Source organism: Pseudophryne corroboree, chromosome 8, assembly GCF_028390025.1.
Source record: "Pseudophryne corroboree isolate aPseCor3 chromosome 8, aPseCor3.hap2, whole genome shotgun sequence".
NCBI classification, from domain to species: Eukaryota; Metazoa; Chordata; class Amphibia; order Anura; family Myobatrachidae; genus Pseudophryne; species Pseudophryne corroboree.
The window spans coordinates 404,878,573-404,896,928 of record NC_086451.1 but is presented as its reverse complement, the minus strand read 5'-3'; the positions used below and the strand labels follow the sequence as shown (position 1 = coordinate 404,896,928).

Sequence of the window (18,356 nt, the reverse complement as noted above, 5' to 3'; positions counted from 1 at the left end):
TATGGATTATACAAAGTAAGAATCTGTGATGGTTGTAATAGTCTTGATTATCTTCCTCTTTGAGGACACCCCTGATGAAATCATCATTGACAAAATGCGTTGGGTGATATATGGGTTGCTAGATCTAATCTTAAAAGAAAAAAATTGGATCTACAACATACACTGTCAACCAAAGGAAGCATTCTGCTAATGTATTGTATGGATTGAAAAAAATATTTTTTATGTTTTAATGTTTAAAATTATGTATTAAGTAAATTGTTTGCAAGGTCTGTGGTTGTATGAATATACCATTTGTATCGAAACCAATCGGTTACCAACAAAATTCGCATTTATAATAGACACCCCTGAAGATATCCATACTATATATATATATATATATATATATATATAGTAGGCCCAAGAGAAGGCGGCGCCAATTGTGATTAAGACCAACAGTACCCACCCCAAAAATTTTTTGGGTTTTAAGTGACACTCCTAAGATTATAGGCGTCAGCTGAACCTTAGAATAAACCACAGTATTGGTAAAATACTGTAACGATTTTTATAGAAAAGGGAGGGAGTAAGGGTTTCAGCGACCAAATGGTGTCTTAAAATGTTAGTAAATAGCTTAAATGAGCAAATTAACAAATATAGAGTTAAAAAAACAGTTTACTATAAATAAAAGGGGAATTTATTACAATTTATTACCATATTTGTAATAAATTCCCCTTTTATTTAAAGTAAACTGTTTTTTTAACTCTATATTTGCTAATTTGCTCATTTAAGCTATTTACTTACATTTTAAGACACCATTTGGTCGCTGAAACCCTTACTCCCTTACTCCCTCCCTTTTCTATATATATATATATATATATATATATAAAATTCCAAATAAGGGGAGCACTCACCAGTCTTCAAGCAGACACAAGATTTATTGAAGCCATCAAATAGCAAATGAATTAGATCGACGTTTCGGTCATGGTTCTGACCTTTGTCAGGATACCAGTACAGTGAACTAGTGCTACCTATATACCCATATAGATCCCACCCTCCAATTAGTCTCAGCAACTCCCCCACACCCCATATCAACAACAATTAATTATGACATACTAAACATTTAGACATACATGTATTAAAATCAGAAGACCATCTTTTCAAAGCAAACAATCTTGCCAATAGTGATTAACTCACCCCCTCATGCAGCCAAAAACCCGTCATCATACATTGTGTGTACCACATGCGGCGTGCGTTCCACCTCGGGCCGTACTTCCGGTCCGTGGAACGCACGTACTGCATCCTCAGAGCGTGAACCCGATATGACGCGTCAAGCGGTTACCTAGCAACCGTTCAGTCAGGAACCATCAGGTGCCGTCCGAACGCTTCCTGCGGCTATGATGTACAGGGGGGCCACATGACCGAATCTTCAGGTCGCTTAGCAACAACAGGTCTCCAGGGAAGCAAACGCGAACCACTATAGGTCAGCTCACGGACCATCTGAGGGGCTGTATCTGACTGAACGGTTGCTAGGTAACCGCTTGATGGGTCATATCGGGTTCACGCTCTGAGGATGCAGTACGTGCGTTCCACGGACCGGAAGTACGTCCCGAGGTGGAACGCACGCCGCATGTGGTACACACAATGTATGATGACCGGTTTTTGGCTGCATGAGGGGGTGAGTTAATCACTATTGGCAAGATTGTTTGCTTTGAAAAGATGGTCTTCTGATTTTAATACATGTATGTCTAAATGTTTAGTATGTCATAATTAATTGTTGTTGATATGGGGTGTGGGGGAGTTGCTGAGACTAATTGGAGGGTGGGATCTATATGGGTATATAGGTAGCACTAGTTCACTGTACTGGTATCCTGACAAAGGTCAGAACCATGACCGAAACGTCGATCTAATTCATTTGCTATTTGATGGCTTCAATAAATCTTGTGTCTGCTTGAAGACTGGTGAGTGCTCCCCTTATTTGGAATTGTATTGGAGTTGGATTTTTCCCTCATTGGATGTCACCCCAGCATTATATATACTCTAACGTGGACCCACTGCTTGTATATATATATATATATATATCTGTACACACACACACACACACACACACACACACACACAAACACGTATGCATGTATATTCACCAAAAACAGTGGCCAGCCCTCCGGGAAGATCTTAATAATGAAATCACATCATATCATGGCACCTAACACAAGCACACATACAGTACACACAGGAGACACACAAACACACACAACATGCCGACACCCACACAAATACAGGACAGTATATATCTATCTATTTACATCTATATATATATATATATATATATATATATAACTATATCATACACACACCTCTTTCACACAGATATAAAACACAGCCACAATAGTTTTCTATAGATACTGCCTGCTGCTGCCAGGCCAGAGAGTGCTCACCCGGCCAGCATCTTTAATTAAAGACGCCAGTGTCCCGACACCCCCCCCCCCCCCTCTACAACTGGCTGCTGCTGCGCCATACAATGTGCACATAGTTTAGCTTTGGCCCGCCCACAGCACTCTCCTCATCATCACACAGCCACTGCTAGGGGGCCAGGAGGCGTGCCACGGGAGCAACACTGCTGCTGTAGGGACCTGGCTCCAGACTCCAATATGGCAGCAAGAGCTAGCGGCACTCATTAAGTGCGGCGCCCTGTTCGGCCACACTATTGGAACATGTCTGGATCCAGCCCTGATTGTAAATGTTTACTTTGTACAACAGAAAATACAATGCATACATCAAAGGCATTTATCAGCCTTATTATGATTACTCAACATTTACAATTACTCACACAATAAAAATGTAACTCTACACCAATCTCTACCTCACATAACCTGTTATTAATAATTACATGCTGTTTGGAATATAGTTCAGTGTCAAAGCTTTTCCTTATCAGGAACATAGAGGGACGTAGCTCAGAGAACCTGCTGTAATTGAGCTGTGCCCATAATGGCACTAAATATAGCAGGGACCCTTCTCCTGGCTACTGGGGTCACTATCCTGATTTACATTGTTAAATGGTGGAATAAGATATCGCAGAAGAACCTGCCCCCGGGGCCAACGCCTCTGCCCCTGCTGGGGAATATCATGCAGATCAGCACCACAGAATTTCCACAGTCTTTGGTTAAGGTAAGCTCTGGCATTTATACACGGTGGAGTCACATTGTTATGACCACCTCCTACATTTGATGTTGGCTTCTCATAGCCCATGAAGTACATCACATGCCGTGCTCTGGTTGGTGGGTAGGGATCAGTACGAGATCCCGCCAGATGGTATACCGGCGGTTGGAATACCGACACCAGGATCCCAACCGATACAATCCTGACAGGGGGGCGAACGCAACACAGCCCCTTGCGAGCACGGTGCCTCGCTACGCTCGGCACACTAATTTAATCTCCCTCTATGGGTGTTGTGGACACACACAGAGGGAGAATATGTTGAGATTGTTCCGGTCAGGATCCCGGTGTCGGTATTCCATCTGCCGGGATCGCGTCTGGTGGGATCTTGACAGCATCCCGGAGGGTATACTGTATAAGATGTAAAATAAGCCGTTTGCACACATATCACTCGTTGCTGTCATGGGTAAAAGGGGTGATTTATCTGACTTGCAAAAAGGGATGATTATCGGCTTTCAGGCCAAGGGTGGCAGTATTTCTGAAACAACACAGTTTGTGACCTGCTGTGGCGAAGGTGTATTGTGACTGAACAAGTGGCACCATTGCGAATAACCAGCGTGGAAACTGCGGAGCACCATGATCCATTGATGTGAGATTTGAACTTCGGCAAAGAAGGTGCCTGATTGCCGACACGCTATAGTGGAGCAGTCAAAATGAGCCTTGTGGCTAACAGACGTATGTCTTAAATGACAGTTTAGCCCATTTAGCCGGTGTCTGTGCTGCACTGTGGTTACTCTGGCTATCAGCTGGTGGTCATAATAATGTGCCTCAACCGTGTACAGTTGCTTCACTATTTTTATAATACAACAGATGTCTCTTAACATTCCAATATGTTCTAAAAGTACAGTATGTGCAGTGTGATTTAAATACAGTCATAGACACAGAGAAATGGTTGAAGTGACAGTGCATTTATGACAAGTAGACAAGTGCTGGAGTGTCCCGTTTATCTAAAACAAACTTCATCTGTAGATACTGTAGTATTAGATATTCACTATAAATGCTCATTAAAAAATATAATGACCAGATACGTCATACAGTATTTAGTCAAATAAAAAATAGAATTGTAGTAAGCCTAAATAAAACTGTGTATCAGTGGCAAACGCAGGATTTCTAGAGGGGGGTTTCCAAATGAAGTCCACAATCTCCCACTCTGCAGAACATTAGAGCAAGTGCGGGAGTCTAGGGGAGGAGTAGAAGAACTTAGTATGACTATGTACATTAATGTGAACATTAGTCTTTTATACACTGGGTACTGTATGTAACACAGTATTAATATATAACACTATCTATGGTCTTTAACTATAGATGGTCTCTAGTGTAGGCTGTAGCAAACATTTAAACAATATAAATAAGTGTTTATTAAAAGGTTAAGCATACCATAAATAAATAAATAAATAAATACACAAACAAAATAGAACCAGTACTGCACTGTCCAAGCACACCTTCTTCCACATCATGGTAAGGCTCCTGTCTCTTCTTCCTAGTAGCTACTCTCTGTTCCAGTGCACTGTATGAGGTCTCAGATCTACACACATGGCAAACATAGAAGAAGCTGCTACCACTGGCCATGTCATGTGCAGCAGTTCTGCTCTGTCCCTTAAACTGCATGATGTGGCAGCAGCTCTAGAATTCGACTTAAATCATTACTATTGTTGTCATAATTTGAGCCACTTGCCAACAGAAGGGGGGGTTTCCAACTTTCCAGGCAACTGGACCCCCACCCACTGCATTTGCCTATGTGAATGGTATATAATGGAGATATTTATTTCAAAATGTTTAGCTATAAAACAGTATCCAAGCAACATACAGTTCAACCACTATAATGCATTGTATCTGTCTCTCTAAAGCTGAGTGAGAAGTACGGACCTGTGTACACCGTCTACATCTCCAACAATCCTGTAGTCATGCTGACTGGCTACGATGCTGTGAAGGAGGCGCTTGTTGATTGCAGTGATGCGTTTAGTGACAGAGGGGAATTGGAATCCGCAAATCTGTTCTTTAAGCCTTACGGTATGGTATTTAAAAAGATAACAATAGTACTTATTGCTGAACTACTACCTAAGCGGCTGAATATTAAGTCCAAAGTTTTAAACTGCTACAGAGAGGAAATGTAAATGGTAGAAAGGTGAAAGACCTCCCAGCACTTCTTATCACGTAATATATTGACTCTAAAAATAATAAAGGGCTTATACAGACATATATATCATCTGATAGTAATCTGTCAAATCCTTTACATATAAGAATATTGGGGGTCATTCCGAGTTGATGTTATGATTCCCGTACTCCAGACCAGAGGAGATCTTATGGCAGAGGTCTGAGTACTGGAAAGATATACTGGTTGTGGGAGCAGGAGAGCCTAGTAACCCCTGGCGCCCTAACTCCGTTGTCTCGCCCGTGTTATCAGAAATCCCCTGCGAGACTATGGTTGCTTGAGCCCATGGCAGCCGCGTTCGAAGGGCGTATTATGTCTGCCCAACCCCGATGCCCCCTCAGGTCTTAATGGGAGACAAAGGGAAATCCGAGACAGGGTGATAACAAGGGGCCCTCTGACTAAGCAACCAGGCCAGGGGTTACAAGCTAACTAACTAAACCAAAAAGTATGTGCGGACTAGCCGCCAGGGAAAAGGACAACCAAAGATCCACTGATCCGTAACTCCTATCCAGCACCGCTGGATACCAGAGTGGATCAGGGGGAGCGGAATCCTCCGCAAAAGCTCCAGAACACAAAGATACAAAATAATTAACAGTAAGCGGTCAAGCCGCAACACACGGCTACGCCGCGACTCACGAACACCACAGGATGTTAAAGGTGCTCGGTCAGACTCCAGGAACAGATGACAACTTCCGAGTACAGGATCACTGAGGACAGGAACAACCGGATTGAGCAGGACTGGAAACTCTCTGTAACCGACACAGGCAAACAGGAAGCTATCACCGGCGTCTGTGAGAAGTCCAAAGGGTGCTTATAACTGTGAGCTCCCCAATCAGGAGCCAGACTGGGTAATCACAAGTAATGCCGTGCAGCTTGCATGCTGCACGGCCAGCACACCATTATACAATTAGAAAAGACGCAGCAACGGGGAACGCGGCCCGAACGTGGCGTCCCCGTTGCTAGGGTCTGAGCGGCTCCGTGCGCCCGGCGTCTAGCGTTGCCAGGGAGCCGGCGGCTGAACGCGCACGGCGTCCCTGGTTGCTAGGCGCCGGGCCGCACCGACGAGCGGACCCCGGCGCCTAACAGTACCCCCCCCTTGAGGAGGGGTCAAGGAACCCCTAAAGCCAGGTTTCCGAGGAAATTCTCGAAAAAATGCCCTCTTGAGCCTCGGGGCATGGAGATCCTTATCCAGGACCCAAGACCTTTCTTCTGGACCATAACCTCTCCAATGCACCAAAAAATAAAGCCGACCCCGGGACAACTTGGAATCGAGAACCTTCTCCACCAAGAACTCCTGCTGACCCTGTACAACTATTGGTGATCTCCCCTGAGATATCTTACGAGGAAATCTACTGGACGAAACATATGGTTTCAGCAATGAGCAATGGAAAGTATTTCCGATCCGTAAAGTTTTTGGTAAACGTAACCGGAAGGCAACTGGATTGACTTTTTTGATAATGTGAAATGGTCCAATAAATTTAGGACCCAATCTGGCTGAGGTTTGTCGAAGTTTAATGTTGCGAGTCGACAACCACACCCTATCTCCTACTTTAAAAGTGCACGGCCGCCGGAGCCTGTCAGAAAATCTCTTTTCCTGAAATGCCGCTTTTCTGAGAGCCAGGTGCACTTTTCTCCAAATGAGCCTAAGATGAGAGGTCAAGGTCAGTGAGGAGACAGAGGAATGTTGAAAAAAGGAATTAGCTCTGGGGTGAAAACCAAAAACTGCAAAAAATGGAGACACATTGGTGGAGGAATGACAGGCATTATTGTAAGCGAACTCCGCCAATGGAAGAAACTCAGACCAGTCATTTTGGAGTTTGGCCGAGTACAACCGCAAATATTGTTTTAGTGATTGATTAACTCGCTCAGTCTGCCCGTTGGATTGGGGATGGTAGCCTGACGTTAAAGATAATTTCATCTTCAATGAGACACAAAAAGATTTCCAAAACTGTGCAATGAATTGTGGACCCCGATCGGAAACAATATCAGTGGGTAACCCATGGAGTCTGAAAACATGGCGGAGGAACAAGACTGCCAATCCCTGGGCAGATGGCAATCGGGGAAGAGCAATGAAATAGGCCATTTTACTAAAACGGTCCACTACCACCCATATGACTCGGCATCCGGCTGACAGAGGGAGGTCCACCACAAAATCCATGGAGATATGAGACCATGGCCTAAGAGGAACATTCAAGGGCATAAGCTGACCGATAGGCAAAGAACGGGGAACTTTATGCTGTGCACAGACCTGACACGAAAAAACAAACTCCTTAATGTCTTTGGAAAGACCAGGCCACCATACTGAGCGGGAGACTAATTCCAAAGTCTTAGCGATTCCCGGATGCCCGGCAACTTTGCTATCATGAAACTCCGTCAAAACAGTTGCTCTCAAAAACTCAGGGACAAAAAGACGACCAGCAGGAGTATTTCCAGGAGCCTGATGTTGAAGCAGCTTTAACTGGGTAAATAAATCCTGTGTGAGGCCTGCCCGAATGACTGAAGACGGAAGTATGGGAGTAACAGGACTGTTGTCTTGAACTGGAAGAAAACTGCGTGACAGGGCATCTGCCTTGGTATTCTTGGAACCTGGCCTGAAGGTGATAATGAATTTGAAACGAGTAAAAAATAAAGCCCAACGAGCCTGCCGGGCATTCAGTCGTTTAGCTGATTCAATGTATTGAAGATTTTTGTGATCAGTCAAAACTGAAATGATATGAGTCGCTCCCTCAAGCCAATGCCTCCACTCCTCGAAAGCCCATTTAATAGCCAGCAATTCCCGGTTACCAACATCGTAGTTGGATTCAGCAGAAGAGAATTTCCTGGACATAAAGGCACAAGGGTGTAATTCAAGGGAATCCGGATCCTTCTGAGATAGGATAGCCCCTACTCCAACCTCTGAGGCATCAACCTCAACAATGAAAGGCAATTCTGGGTTGGGGTGTCTGAGGACAGGGGCTGAGACAAAGGCTTGTTTCAAGGCCTGAAAAGATAGCTCGGCTTCACGTGACCAATTGGTAGGATCCGCTCCCTTCTTAGTCAGTGCCACAATGGGAACAACTAGGTCAGAGAAAGAGTGAATAAATCTTCTATAGTAGTTCGCAATCCCTAAAAAGCGCTGAATTGCTTTTAAGTTGGTGGGTTGCGCCCAACTAAGGATGGCTTGGAGCTTCTTTGGTTCCATACGGAATCTCCGAGGGGAAATAATGTATCCTAAAAAGGATACCTCCGTGACATGAAATTCACACTTCTCCAGCTTGGCATATCGGTGATTTTCACGTAATTTTTTTAGAACCTGACGCACCTGGGTAACATGTTGTTCTACAGAGTCAGAATAAATCAAAATATCGTCTAAGTAGACTACAACGAATTTTCCAAGAAATTCATGGAGCACATCGTTAATGAGATCCTGGAAAACTGCCGGAGCGTTAGACAGGCCGAATGGCATAACCAGATACTCATAGTGGCCTGACTGAGTACTGAATGCCGTTTTCCACTCATCCCCTGACTTGATTCTGATGAGGTTATATGCTCCTCTCAGGTCAATCTTAGAAAAAAATCACAGCCGAACGTAGCTGATCAAAGAGGACAGAGATCAGTGGCAGAGGGTAAGTATTTTTTACTGAGATTTTATTCAAGGCTCTAAAGTCAATGCAGGGTCTGAGTGAACCATCCTTCTTCTCTACGAAGAAGAAGCCTGCACTTAAAGGGGATTTAGATGGCCTGATAAATCCTTTCCCTAGGCTTTCTTTAACATACTCATTCATGGCCACAGTTTCAGGTCCGGACAATGCATATAACCTTCCCTTAGGCAAAGTGGCACCAGGAATTAGCTCAATAGCACAATCATAAGGCCTATGGGGAGGCAGAATATCCGCATTGCCCTTGGAAAAAACATCAACAAAATCCTGGTATTCCACAGGAATGGGTGCGGGAATGGCAGCAGCTATTCTGATGGGAAGCGTAATACATTCCTTATTACAGATGGTACCCCATTGTGAGATCTCCCCCGACTGCCAATCAATGATGGGATTATGAAAGGCCAGCCAAGGGTGACCCAGAACCACTGGAACTGCTGGGCAATGGGTGAGGAAAAACTCAATTTTTTCAGAATGCAGAGCTCCTACCGAGAGTAGAACAGGAGGTGTACAGAGAGAAATAACCCCATTGGACAAGGGACTCCCATCTAAACCATGCATGGTGATACACCTACCCAAGGCTAACTGAGGAATACCTAAGGTCTTGGCCCATGTTAATCCATAAAGTTCCCTGCAGCTCCACTGTCCACAAAAACAGAGACTGAGGAACAGAGGCTGCCAAAGGAAACTTTAGCTGGGACTAACAGTGAATTATTTGAGGAGATAAGCTGCAGACCAAAGTGAACCCCCTCACAATTCACTTGGTCGAGACGTTTCCCGACTTGTTCGGACAACTACGGGCAAAATGTCCCTTACCTCCACAGTATAAACAAAGACCAGAATTTTGCCTTCTGGTTCTTTCTTCAGGAGACAGTTTGGAGAGACCTATCTGCATAGGCTCCTCTATGTCCACAGGGATGGAAAAAACACAAGGAGTTGACCCGACAGATGCTCCTTTTTCAGCCCTCCGCTCTCTGAGCCGACGATCAATCTTAATAGTGAGCTCCATGAGTTTATCGAGAGTCTCAGGAGCGGGATACTGAAGGAGACTGTCTTTTATAGACTCAGATAAGCCGAGGCGAAACTGACTGCGCAGGGCTGGGTCATTCCATCCACAGTCGTTCGACCAACGGCGAAACTCCGTACAATAGATCTCTGCGGGATTCCTACCCTGTCTGAGAGCACGCAACTGACTCTCGGCGGATGCCTCTCTATCAGGGTCGTCATACAATAGCCCTAAAGACTTTAGAAAGGCGTCTACAGAAAATAAAGCCGGATCGTCTGTCTTTAAACCAAAAGCCCAGGTCTGAGGATCCCCCTGAAGCAGAGAAATAATAATTCCAACCCGCTGAGCCTCCGTACCTGAGGAGACTGGTCTCAAACGAAAATAATGTTTACAAGACTCTTTAAAATTAAAAAACTGTTTTCTATCCCCAGAAAAACGGTCAGGCAGATGCATTTTTGGTTCAGGAATGACCCTCGGGGAAGTCCGTAACAGATCTTCCTGTGACCTCACCCGAAGGGACAGATCCTGAACCATCTGAGTAAGTTCTTGAATCTGGCTAACTAGAAGCTGGCCAGGATTTGGCCCGACACCGGTGGGGTTCATGAGGCCGACAAATCTCCCAACTGAACAAGGGAAAAATTAACTCCTGTTTAATTTTAAATTTTAGTCTGGCCGGTGATAATGTTATGATTCCCGTACTCCAGACCAGAGGAGATCTTATGGCAGAGGTCTGAGTACTGGAAAGATATACTGGTTGTGGGAGCAGGAGAGCCTAGTAACCCCTGGCGCCCTAACTCCGTTGTCTCGCCCGTGTTATCAGAAATCCCCTGCGAGACTATGGTTGCTTGAGCCCATGGCAGCCGCGTTCGAAGGGCGGATTATGTCTGCCCAACCCCGATGCCCCCTCAGGTCTTAATGGGAGACAAAGGGAAATCCGAGACAGGGTGATAACAAGGGGCCCTCTGACTAAGCAACCAGGCCAGGGGTTACAAGCTAACTAACTAAACCAAAAAGTATGTGCGGACTAGCCGCCAGGGAAAAGGACAACCAAAGATCCACTGATCCGTAACTCCTATCCAGCACCGCTGGATACCAGAGTGGATCAGGGGGAGCGGAATCCTCCGCAAAAGCTCCAGAACACAAAGATACAAAATAATAAACAGTAAGCGGTCAAGCCGCAACACACGGCTACGCCGCGACTCACGAACACCACAGGATGTTAAAGGTGCTCGGTCAGACTCCAGGAACAGATGACAACTTCCGAGTACAGGATCACTGAGGACAGGAACAACCGGATTGAGCAGGACTGGAAACTCTCTGTAACCGACACAGGCAAACAGGAAGCTATCACCGGCGTCTGTGAGAAGTCCAAAGGGTGCTTATAACTGTGAGCTCCCCAATCAGGAGCCAGACTGGGTAATCACAAGTAATGCCGTGCAGCTTGCATGCTGCACGGCCAGCACACCATTATACAATTAGAAAAGACCCAGCAACGGGGAACGCGGCCCGAACGTGGCGTCCCCGTTGCTAGGGTCTGAGCGGCTCCGTGCGCCCGGCGTCTAGCGTTGCCAGGGAGCCGGCGGCTGAACGCGCACGGCGTCCCTGGTTGCTAGGCGCCGGGCCGCACCGACGAGCGGACCCCGGCGCCTAACAGTTGATCGCTCGCTAGCTAGTTTTAGCTGCCGTGCAAACGCTATGCCTCCGCCCACTGGGGATTGTATTTTAGCTTAGCAGAGTGCAAACGCATGTGCAGTAGAGCTCTGCAAAAACAGTTTGTGTCATTTCAGAGTAGCTCTGAACCTACTCAGCGCTTGCGATCACTTCAGCCTATTCGTGTCAGGATTTGACGTCATACACCCGCCCAGTGAATGCCCTGTGTTTTTTCAGACACGCCTGCGTTTTTGCAAACACTCCCTGAAAATGGTCAGTTGACACCCAGAAACACCCCCTTCCTGTCAATTTTCTTGCGGCCGTCAGTGTGACTGAAAACTTCGCTAGCACCTGTGCAAAAAAACAAATGCTTTTTGTATCCGTACGTCGTGCATGCACATTGCGGCGCATATGCATTCACAGAAATGCCGATTTTTAGCCTGATCGCTGTGTTGCTAACAACGGCAGCTAGCGATCAACTCGGAATGACTCCCATTGTACACAGTAAATTTTTTGCTAAAAGGTATTTTTTTATTTATAAAAGGTACAAGAGAAATACATTCATTCGTAATTTTCAAATATAATTAGAATTAGTGATGAGCGGGTTCGGTTTCTAGGAAACCGAACCCCCCCGAACTTCACCCTTTTTACACGGGTCCGAGCCATACTCGGATTCTCCTGTATGGCTCGGTTAACCCGAGCGCACCCGAACGTCATCATCCCGCTGTCGGATTCTCACGAGATTCGGATTCTATATAAGCAGCCGCTCGTCGCCGCCATTTTCACACGTGCATTGAGATTGATAGGGAGAGGACGTGGCTGGTGTCCTCTCCGTTTATTTAGTTATTAATACTACACAGTTGATCTGATTGCTTAGCTTATTGTGGGGAGGATTGGGGAGCAGCTGTTAGGAGGAGTACAGTGCAGAGTTTTGCTAGTTTTATCCGTTCTCTGCCTGAAAAAAACGCTCCATACCATATCTGTGCTCAGTGTGCTGCATGATATATCTGTGCTGAGTGCTCACACTGCTTAATTGTGGGGACTGGGGAGCAGCTATAGCAGGAGTACAGTGCACAGTTTTGCTGACAGTGACCACCAGTATACGTTTGTCTGCCTGAAAAACACTCTTGTGGTGGCTTATTTTTATACTATAATTGCAGTCTGCTGACAGTGTCCACCAGGTCCATTATACTGTATATAGCAGTACGGTAGGCCACTGCTGTACCTACCTCTGTGTCGTCACTCGTCGTCAATAAGTATACTATCCATCAATCTACAATGTATACCTGTGGTGTTTTTTTTTTTATACTATAGTATAAACGCAGTCTGCTGACAGTGTCCACCAGGTCCATTATACTGTATATAGCAGTACGGTAGGCCACTGCTGTACCTACCTCTGTGTCGTCACTCGTCGTCCATAAGTATACTATCCATCCATCTACATTGTATACCTGTGGTGTCTTTTTTTTATACTATAGTATAAACGCAGTCTGCTGACAGTGTCCACCAGGTGCATTATACTGTATATAGCAGTACGGTAGGCCACTGCTGTACCTACCTCTGTGTCGTCACTCGACGTCCATAAGTATACTATCCATCCATCTACATTGTATACCCGTGGTGTCTTTTTTTATACTATAGTATAAACGCAGTCTGCTGACAGTGTCTACCAGGTCCATTATACTGTATATAGCAGTACGGTAGGCCACTGCTGTACCTACCTCTGTATCGTCACTCGTCGTCCATAAGTATACTATCCATCCATCTACATTGTATACCCGTGGTGTCTTTTTTTTTATACTATAGTATAAACGCAGTCTGCTGACAGTGTCCACCAGGTCCATCATACTGTATATAGCAGTACGGTAGGCCACTGCTGTACCTACCTCTGTGTCGTCACTCGTCATCCATAAAGTATACTATCCATCCATCTACATTGTATACCTGTGGTGTCTTTTTTTTATACTATAGTATAAACGCAGTCTGCTGACAGTGTCCACCAGGTCCATTATACTGTATATAGCAGTGCGGTAGGCCACTGCTGTACCTACCTCTGTGTCATCACTCTTTGTCCATAAGTATACTGGTGGTCATTCCGAGTTGTTCGCTCTGTAAATTTTTTCGCATCGCAGCGATTTTCCGCTTAGTGCGCATGCGCAATGTCCGCAGTGTGACTGCGCCAAGTAAATTTGCTATGCAGTTAGGAATTTTACTCACGGTTTTTTCTTCGTTCTGGTGATCGTAATGTGATTGGCAGAAAGTGGGTGTTTCTGGGCGGAAACTGGTCGTTTTATGGGCGTGTGGGAAAAAACGCTACCGTTTCTGGGAAAAACGCGGGAGTGGCCGGAGAAACGGAGGAGTGTCTGGGCGAACGCTGGGTGTGTTTGTGACATCAAACCAGGAACGACAAGCACTGAACTGATCGCACTGGCTGAGTAAGTCTCGAGCTACTCAGAAACTGCACAGAGATGTCTATTCGCAATATTGCAAATCTTTCGTTCGCAATTTTAAGAAGCTAAGATTCACTCCCAGTAGGCGGTGACTTAGCGTGTGTAAAGCTGCTAAAAGCAGCTTGCGAGCGAACAACTCGGAATGAGGACCACTATCCATCCATCTACATTGTATACCTGTGGTGTCTTTTTTTTATACTATAGTACAAACGCAGTCTGCTGACAGTGTCCACTAGGTCAATTATACTGTATATAGCAGTACGGTAGGCCACTGCTGTACCTACCCCTGTGTCGTCACTCGTCGTCCATAAGTATACTATCCATCCATCTACATTGTATACCTGTGGTGTCTTTTTTTATACTATAGTATAAACGCAGTCTGCTGACAGTGTCCTCCAGGTCCTTTATACTGTATATAGCAGTACGGTAGGACACTGCTGTACCTACCTCTGTGTCGTCACTCGTTGTCCATAAAGTATACTATCCATCCATCTACATTGTATACCTGTGGTGTCTATTTTTATACTATAATAAACGCAGTCTGCTGACAGTGTCCACCAGGTCCATTATACTGTATATAGCAGTACGGTAGGCCACTGCTGTACCTACCTCTGTGTCGTCACTCGTCGTCCATAAGTATACTATCCATCCATCTACATTGTATACCTGTGGTGCCTTTTAGTTGTGCGCATTAAAATATGGAGAACAAAAATGTGGAGGTTAAAAAAATAGGGAAAGATCAAGATCCACTTCCACCTCATGCTGAAGCTGCTGCCACTAGTCATGGCCAAGATGATGAAATGCCATCAACGTCGTCTGCCAAGGCCGATGCCTAATGTCATAGTACAGAGCATGTAAAATCCAAAACACAAAAGATCAGTAAAATGACCCAAAAATCAAAATTAAAAGCGTCTGAGGAGAAGCGTAAACTTGCCAATATGCCATTTACGACATGGAGTGGCAATGAACAGCTGAGGCCCTGGCCTATGTTCATGGCTAGTGGCTCAGCTTCACATGCGGATGGAAGCACTCATCCTCTCGCTAGAAAAAAGAAAAGACTTAAGCTGGCAAAAGCACAGCAAAGAACTGTGCGTTCTTCGAAATCACAAATCCCCAAGGAGAGTCCAATTGTGTCGGTTGCGATGCCTGACCTTCCCAACACTGGACTGGAAGAGCTTGCGCCTTCCACCATTTGCACACCCCTGCAAGTGCTGGAAGGAGCACCTGCAGTCCAGTTCCTGATAGTCAAATTGAAGATGTCAGTGTTGAAGTACACCAGGATGAGGATATGGGTGTTGCTGGCGCTGGGGAGGAAATTGACAAGGAAGAGTCTAATGGTGAGGTGGTTTGTTTAAGTCAGGCACCCGGGGAGACACCTGTTGTCCGTGGGAGGAATATGGCCATTGACATGCCTGGTCAAAATACAAAAAAAATCAGCTCTTCGGTGTGGAATTATTTAAACACAAATGCGGACAACAGGTGTCAAGCCGTGTGTTGCCTTTGTCAAGCTGTAATAATTAGGGGTAAGGACGTTAACCACCTCGGAACATCCTCCCTTATACGTCACCTGCAGCGCATTCATCATAAGTCAGTAACAAGTTCAAAAACTTTGGGCGACAGCGGAAGCAGTCCACTGACCAGTAAATCCCTTTCTCTTGTAACCAAGCTCCCGCAAACCACACCACCAACTCCCTCAGTGTCAATTTCCTCCTTACCCAGGAAAGCCAATAGTCCTGCAGGCCATGTCACTGGCAAGTATGACGAGTCCTCTCCTGCCTGGGATTCCTCTGATGCATCCTTGAGTGTAACGCCTACTGCTGCTGGCGCTGCTGTTTTTGCTGCTGGGAGTCGATCGTCATCCCAGAGGGAAAGTCAGAAGACCACTTGTACTACTTCCAGTAAGCAATTGACTGTCCAACAGTCCTTTGCGAGGAAGAGGAAATATCACAGCAGTCATCCTGCTGCAAAGTGGATAACTGAGGCCTTGGCAGCCTGGGCGGTGAGAAACGTGGTTCCGGTATCCATCGATACTTCAGAGCCAACTATAGACTTGATTGAGGTACTGTGTCCCCGGTACCAAATACCATCTAGGTTTCTTTTCTCTAGGCTGGCGATACCGACAATGTACACAGACCTCAGAAAAAGACTCACCAGTGTCCTAAAAAATGCAGTTGTACCCAATGTCCACTTAACCACGGACATGTGGACAAGTGGAGCAGGGCAGACTCAGGACTACATGACTGTGACAGCCCACTGGGTAGATGTATTGCCTCCCACTGCAAGAACAGCAGCGGCGGCACCAGTAGCAGCATCTCGCAAATGCCAACTCGTTTCTAGGCAGGACACGCTTTGTATCACCGCTTTCCAGAATACGCACACAGCTGAAAACCTCTTATGGCAACTGAGGAAGGTCATCGCAGAATGGCTTACCCCAATTGGACTCTCCTGGGGATTTGTGACATCAGACAACGCCAGCAATATTGTGCGCGCATTACATCTGGGCAAATTCCAGCACGTCCCATGTTTTGCACATACCTTGAATTTGGTGGTGCAGAATTATTTAAAAAACGACAGGGGCATGCAAGAGATGCTGTCGGTGGCCAGAAGAATTGCGGGCCACTTTCGGCGTGCAGGCACCGCGTACAGAAGACTGGAGCACCACCAAAAACACCTGAACCTGCCCTGCCATCATCTGAAGCAAGAGGTGGTAACGAGTTGGAATTCAACCCTCTATATGCTTCAGAGGATGGAGGAGCAGCAAAAGGCCATTCAAGCCTATACATCTGGCCACGATATAGGCAAAGGAGGTGGAATGTACCTGTCTCAAGCGCAGTGGCGAATGATTTCAACGTTGTGCAAGGTTCTGCAACCTTTTGAACTTGCCACACGTGAAGTCAGTTCAGACACTGCCAGCCTGAGTCAGGTCATTCCCCTCATCAGGCTTTTGCAGAAGAAGCTGGAGACATTGAAGGAGGAGCTAAAACAGAGCGATTCCGCTGGGCATGTGGGACTTGTGGATGGAGCCCTTCATTCGCTTAATCAGGATTCACGGGTGGTCAATCTGTTGAAATCAGAGCACTACATTTTGGCCACCATGCTCGATCCTAGATTTAAAACCTATGTTGTATCTCTCTTTCCGGCAGACACAAGTCTGCAGAGGTTCAAAGACCTGCTGGTGAGAAAATTGTCAAGTCAAGCGGAACGTGACCCATCAACATCTCCTCCTTCACATTCTCCCGCAACTGGGGTGTGCGAGGAAAAGGCTATGAATTCCGAGCCCACCCGCTGGCGGTGATGCAGGGCAGTCTGGAGCGAGTGCTGACATCTGGTCCGGACTGAAGGACCTGCCAACGATTACTGACATGTCGTCTACTGTCACTGCATATGATTCTCTCACCAATGAAAGAATGGTGGAGGATTATATGAGTGACCGCATCCAAGTAGGCACGTCAGATAGTCCATACGTATACTGGCAGGAAAAAGAGGCAATTTGGAGGCCCTTGCAGAAACTGGCTTTATTCTACCTAAGTTGCCCTCACTCCAGTGTGTACTCCAAAAGAGTGTTTAGTGCCGCCGCTCACCTTGTCAGCAATCGGCGTACGAGGTTACTTCCAGAAAATGTGGAGAAGATGATGTTCATTAAAATGAATTATAATCAATTCCTCCATTGAGACATTCACCAGCAGCAATTGCCTCCAGAAAGTACACGGGGACCTGAGATGGTGGATTCCAGTGGGGACGAATTAATAATCTGTGAGGAGGGGGATGTACACAGTGAAAGGGGTGATGAATTGGACGATGATGATGAGGTGGACATCTTGCCTCTGTAGAGACAGTTTGTGCAAGGAGAGATTGATTGCTTCTTTTTTGGTGGGGGCCCAAACCAACCAGTCATTTCAGTCACAGCCGTGTGGCAGTCCCTTTCGCTGAAATGATGGGTTCGTTAAAGTGTGCATGTCCTGTTTATTCAACATAAGGGTGGGTGTGAGGGCCCAAGGACAATTCCATCTTGCACCTCTTTTTTCTTTCATTTTTCTTTGCATCATGAGCTGTTTGGGGAGTATTTTTTTGAAGGGCCATCCTGCGTGACACTGCAGTGCCACTCCTAGATGGGCCAGGTGTTTGTGTCGGCCACTTGGGTCGCTTATCTTAGTCACACAGCTACCTCATTGCGCCTCTTTTTTTTTTGCATCATGTGCTGTTTGAGGAGTATTTTTTTGAAGGGCCATCCTGCGTGACACTGCAGTGCCACTCCTAGATGGGCCAGGTGTTTG

At 45.9% G+C, this 18,356-nt stretch overlaps 1 protein-coding gene across 2 annotated transcripts in view; it reads left to right on the top strand.

Annotated features, from left to right (window-relative positions):
- Positions 1–1,419: 1,419 nt before the first annotated feature.
- Positions 1,420–18,356, top strand: part of LOC134949325 (cytochrome P450 2C23-like) — a 90,773-nt gene continuing 73,836 nt past the window's right edge. Inside the window, exons 1-2 of one of the 2 annotated variants that reach the window (XM_063937823.1) lie at positions 1,420–1,651; positions 5,037–5,199. In XM_063937823.1, coding sequence (XP_063793893.1) covers positions 1,547–1,651; positions 5,037–5,199 — 268 coding nt within the window. In that variant the 5' untranslated portion in view covers positions 1,420–1,546. Of the gene's footprint in view, positions 1,652–2,886; positions 3,142–5,036; positions 5,200–18,356 lie in introns of those variants that run through there. The other variant, XM_063937822.1, reaches the window with a different exon arrangement.